Below are 5,307 nucleotides of genomic sequence, written 5' to 3' on the forward strand. Positions count from 1 at the left end.
GTAGCCACAGTAAATTTACTGCCATCTTTCGACACGTGATTAAAACTTTTAGAACACCATTTGACTTTGACCCCTATTCTTTCATTGATATGTGTTAAATTTGTTAAATATCCAAAAAAAATGTCATGTCTCGAAAAATGGCAGTAAATTTACCGTGGCTACAAAATTTTCTTTGACAATCCACCTCTATTTCAAATTATCTTTGTCATTAGGTTACCGACCGGGCTCCAAGGCTCTCGAAATGAGAAATGATGATTTATGTAAATTAATTTTAAAAGTCTAGAAACCTAGGTGCCGATCGCAGTCAACTGTCTCCGTATAATATCCATATATGTCGCCCTTAATTGCCTCACCAGGGGTACCCTGTCTGACCTCTAGGCTTTATTATTTTAAGTCTTCGAGTACATTCAGCGTTTCTAGAGAAAAACGAACCTTCTGTATCTGTTCTGCGGCCCGGGCTGGCACTCATTGTTTAGCCCAAGACACGTGTAGATATAAAAGTTTTGGGACAGTCGCACGCCGGGCTCTCACAATTTCTAAATTGAAAAATAATTAAGCATTGAATCCCTAACATTTTATGAAGATCTTAAGAGGCTGTCAACACCCAATGTCCTTGAAATTGATGTTACTTAAACAGTTTTTTAAGAAAGACTATTTGTTTTAGTCAACTAAGAAAAATATATGTTCATATTAATTATATTTCAAAGACCGTGGTTGTACTCGATACATGATTGAACGAAATCGGCTCGATAGAAAATAATTGCAAAGATTGGTCTTAAAATCACAATTAAACGGTTTTATGTCTTTATTGTTTTGACTTATGGGTCTGCAATTAAAATCATAATTTCAAAACATTTATATCTAAACCGTGGTTGAGTAAAATATTACACTAATAATCCACTTTTTTTTATTTAAATATTTTTCTTATTATTCCCTTGCCCAGGCCCAGTAACATGCGACAGTGCTATCTCATTTACTCCGATACAAACAAATAGACAGTGTGTGCGCTTTAGGTATTGACAGCCTCTTAAGAGACACGTGAACCTTAGTCGACTACAAGATCGAAGTTATGCTCTCAATTAAAAACGACATTTTTTTATTTGAAAACAAATTATTTTACAAAGAAAATAGAGCAAGTAGAAGTTTTGTGTGTATAACTAGTAGGTACTCGCCCTGATTTATTACATTTATTTGTATTAAAATTAAATACTTGCATTGAAAACTGAGGGCCTCCCTGTCACACTTAAGTACGAATTTACAAGCGCGACAGAGAGGCAACACGTCGAGTGTGCTTCGCGGTAGGTCCTCTGGTACCAGATAGGTATGTCATACTGTGTGTAAAACCATTTGGGAAATAAATTCTACCAGACATAGAATTTACCCTTGTAATCATGAATTACGAAGGTTTTGGAAGTTACTCTTAATTCGGACCAAGTTATTAATTTTGGAAAATTTACCGAGCAGCAATGTACTGCAAACATTACGAGAACGCTTGTTGACAGTTGCTATCAGAAGCTCGTATCTTGTAACTTGTATTTTGCTTTACATTGCGGGCCCCACTTATTTTCATGGTTAAGATTTTCATTGTATTTCTAAGCAAAAGTTATCTCATATACTTCATTGGTCCTATGCTAACCACCGTTTAAAGCTTTGCCCTTACTGAATTTAAACTCTGAATTATGTTACTAACTGAATGTTCATGTTAAATTTCATGTTATTTCAGAAAATGAGAGCGAAATTTTGATTGTATGGAGGCGGCTATATAGGTTTGTGTGGCTCAAACACGAGTGCATCGTGTTATTAATTAAGGGTCGGACCGCGGACACAATTAAAACTTAGTTCGGTTAGTCGTGGAGTACCTCTGGATTGGGTCGCGAACATAATGCGAACTATTTGAAGGGTCATTGGGTGGGAAATGATAGAATGGAAATCTATTTGGGAAATGGCTTATTGGGAAAACTTAGTCATTAACTAATGTAGGTACTAGGCTTAAGAAATCATATGGTAATTATTTAATTAGGTAAACAAAATTATATTATCCATTTTACACTTTAATCAGAACTATGTGTTTTGATATTGTTAATTGAGCTTGATGCCAGCTATGTACATTTATCTATATATGTAAAAATATTTAAGAAAAAAACTGACGAAATTCAAACAGTCAATATAAAGATACTAAGGTACTAGATACATATTAGGCATAAGATTTTAATGTCTTCGTGCGAAATACCTTTCATCAATTTTTTCTTACGTACATTGTTTCGTTCTCAAAGTTTTAGACTAACAGGCCAATTTGAACGTACACTGACATCAGAATGATATGTAATTATAATGTCATTTAGTGGTTGTACATTTTGCTCTTACTTGTCCGTACATGTATTGGCGCGAATGAAACGCACGATAACTAAATAACATCATTTAGATAATTCGGATGTCAGTGTAAATTGAATTGGCCTGCTAAGTTTTCGGTAAGTACCTATTATGTGGATCATATATCAAGCTCATATCTATATTATAAATGATTAATAAGTTTACTAAAATTAAATAAGTAAAGTTACTCTATTAAGTAGCATATGATACAGTCGATATATACCACTGTACACCATAACCAGCAGGTCAATATATTTATAACTAGTCATCACGCATTAGTCGTAGATAGACATTGACAGTAAAGTGGTTGGAATCGCGAGTGTCGTGCACACGGAAGACAGGTGCCCCTTACTTGGACTCTCTCACACAATCTTTAGTAGAAGTTTACTGTAAAGTGGTTGGCGGCCGTGAAGCAGAGAGTGACGTGCGCGCTGCAGAAGTGGCTCACTACGCCTGACCGCACGCCCTCCATTGCTATTTACGGTAGACGTTGATAGTCGTCGTCGAAGTGGTTGGCGGGCGCGATGCTGAGAGACCCTGGTTTTTCACACACTACTACCACATGATCTCTAACAGATATTTACTGAAGTTGTTGCGCTGCGTAAGCGGGATCCTACACCTAGCCTCTCGCCCTCCACCACCACACGATCACTCAGCGTAGACGTTAACAGTGAAGTGGTTGGCCGCCACGACGCTAAGAGTGACGTGCGCGCCGGTGCACGAGCCGGTGACGCGTCGCACGATGCCTGGTCGCTCACCGACCACCGCCGCGCACGACATCGACGGAATCGACAAGCTTATCTGAAATAATACACGTAGGCTTGTACTGTACTCATCTTAGCACATTTCTGATTGCCCAAAGATTTAAGTGCTAGAAAAAAAAGTTAAAAGCAAGCTACATATGTTTGAACTCACAATTATTCTTTTTTTAGTAGCCGAAAAGGGTTAAAATAAGAAAAATATTATAATGAGATCGACGCATTACGACGACGCAAAGCATCAAAAGTAGCGGATCAAACAACGCTTCAAAAGTATCTACCATTCTGTAATAGCTTAACAAAAAGTGACGTAGAACAATTTAGACTGTAAAATATTTACATTAGGACGTGAATTTTAGAGATTTACCTACATTTAGGAAATTTATCCGGAATGTCAAATACTTTTAGTGCGTTGTTTCATCCGCTACTTTTGATTCTGACTGTACATACCTAATTAACAATTAAGCTCTAACCTGCACTTCAACTGGTTGGTCTTCGGTAACTTCTGTTTCCACGTCATTGACCTCGCTGTAAACTAGCCTTGAGTCGTCTAAGTCCGCGCAGTTTCCGCACTTCCATATACCCCCAATTGAAGCTACGTCCTGTTCTGTAAAAAAGTACAGGCTGATTTTTTTGGGTTACAAGTAGTTTCCGGGTTCATTTACAATTTTAAAACAAACGTATAACAATCTAAAATTATTTTTGTTAGCAGATATATCTGTACAATATATATTGATTAATTAATTGACGCCGCGCATTTAAATATAGTAGTTCCAACTTTTAAAATGTAAACGACCGATATTCGGTTCCTTCATATGAGTATGTATAATTAACTATCTTATTTATTATACCTTGAACCACTTCTTGTGAATCTTCAACTTTAAAACTATCACCGTTTAAAAGCATGTTAATAACTGAATCCAGATATTCTACATCATTATTGGCTGACACAATATTTACATTTACAAAGACTACTAATAAACATATAACGGTATATATTTTGACACACATATTTAGCATATTTTTTTCTATTTTATCTATCTTTCACTCATTATTTTATTTTATAGTGTAATAGTTAATACAGCTTTGCGCTAAGACAATTTAAGACTGATTTATTTAGCTAAATATGAAGCTTATCAGTTCCATTGACCTTTTTGATAAATATTGAACGTTATTATATAACTCAACCAAACAATGACCAAATGACTTCACTATTATTTGTTTGTCTTTAGTTTGAGGATGTCAGTTTATCTTTTAAGTATCAGTCTATACGCAGTAGATAAGCTTTGAATATTTATAAATAATTCAATACTAATTATTGTATGTACAAAGTTATAATAAATTTTAAGCGAGGTACTTATGACCTAGGCGATTGGTGCCTTTTCCGCTTCAAAATTCGGCCGATAGAAAATGAAATCACACTATGTGAACTGTGTTAATCCTCGTTTTAAATTAGGAAATAGCCAAATAGAAAAAAATGGCTGAAGCGTTAGCAAACTCGTCTTTAGTGCATATCCGCTGTGCAAATGAGTTTCTAATCAAAATAGAAACCACAAAGTTAGCATGGTAATTGCGATGTTTCCAGTCTCGGGCGCACGTGTTCCGCCATGCGTACCTACTGACATTTACTTGCATCAACGCATGATATAGTATCTTCCGTATTGCCATGTATTACATGTACAAGTGTGCTAAGTCGGTCACTACACACGAGGCGTTATTGTGCGCGCGAGCTGTAAGCGAGCGCGCAATAAGTGGTGGCTTACAGTTTTAACATCGAATAATTGCACCATAGCGTGCTGGGCTTGTAGGCAATTATTCGCCAGTTCATTGAAGAAAGCTACCAACACGTTTTCCAAGAAAGACTGGATTGGACGTTTTTGATGATTTTCCATTGAATAAAAATTTCATATGCCGCCAATTATTTTTCACCCGATCTTGATGGTAAAGGGCTATCGTTCTCGGCTCTTGCCTCTATTAGTATTATTGGCAGCGTCAATTATATGTGTTCTTCATTTTCTATGCTTGAAAATGACATTTTCGTCAATATATAAACTAAAAACATGCAAAACTATTCCAATTTTACGACAAATACGGAAAATGGCTTGCGCGTTATTTCTTTTAAATACGATTCCAATGCTCGCGCAAGGCAAGGCGCGAACAAAATCGACAAAAAGATTTA

At 36.2% G+C, this 5,307-nt stretch overlaps 1 protein-coding gene across 1 annotated transcript; it reads right to left on the bottom strand.

Annotated features, from left to right (window-relative positions):
• Nucleotides 1–787: 787 nt before the first annotated feature.
• Nucleotides 788–4,321, bottom strand: LOC133534560 (uncharacterized). The gene is made up of 3 exons (XM_061873722.1): nucleotides 3,980–4,321; nucleotides 3,602–3,735; nucleotides 788–3,171 (listed from the first exon to the last, which is right to left on the bottom strand). The coding sequence occupies exons 1-3, from the start codon at nucleotides 4,146–4,148 to the stop codon at nucleotides 3,019–3,021; spliced, it is 456 nt and encodes a 151-aa protein (XP_061729706.1). The 5' UTR covers nucleotides 4,149–4,321; the 3' UTR covers nucleotides 788–3,018.
• Nucleotides 4,322–5,307: the final 986 nt, after the last annotated feature.

The sequence above is a fragment of the Cydia pomonella genome, chromosome 2 (genome assembly GCF_033807575.1).
Source record: "Cydia pomonella isolate Wapato2018A chromosome 2, ilCydPomo1, whole genome shotgun sequence".
Lineage (NCBI taxonomy): Eukaryota > Metazoa > Arthropoda > Insecta > Lepidoptera > Tortricidae > Cydia > Cydia pomonella.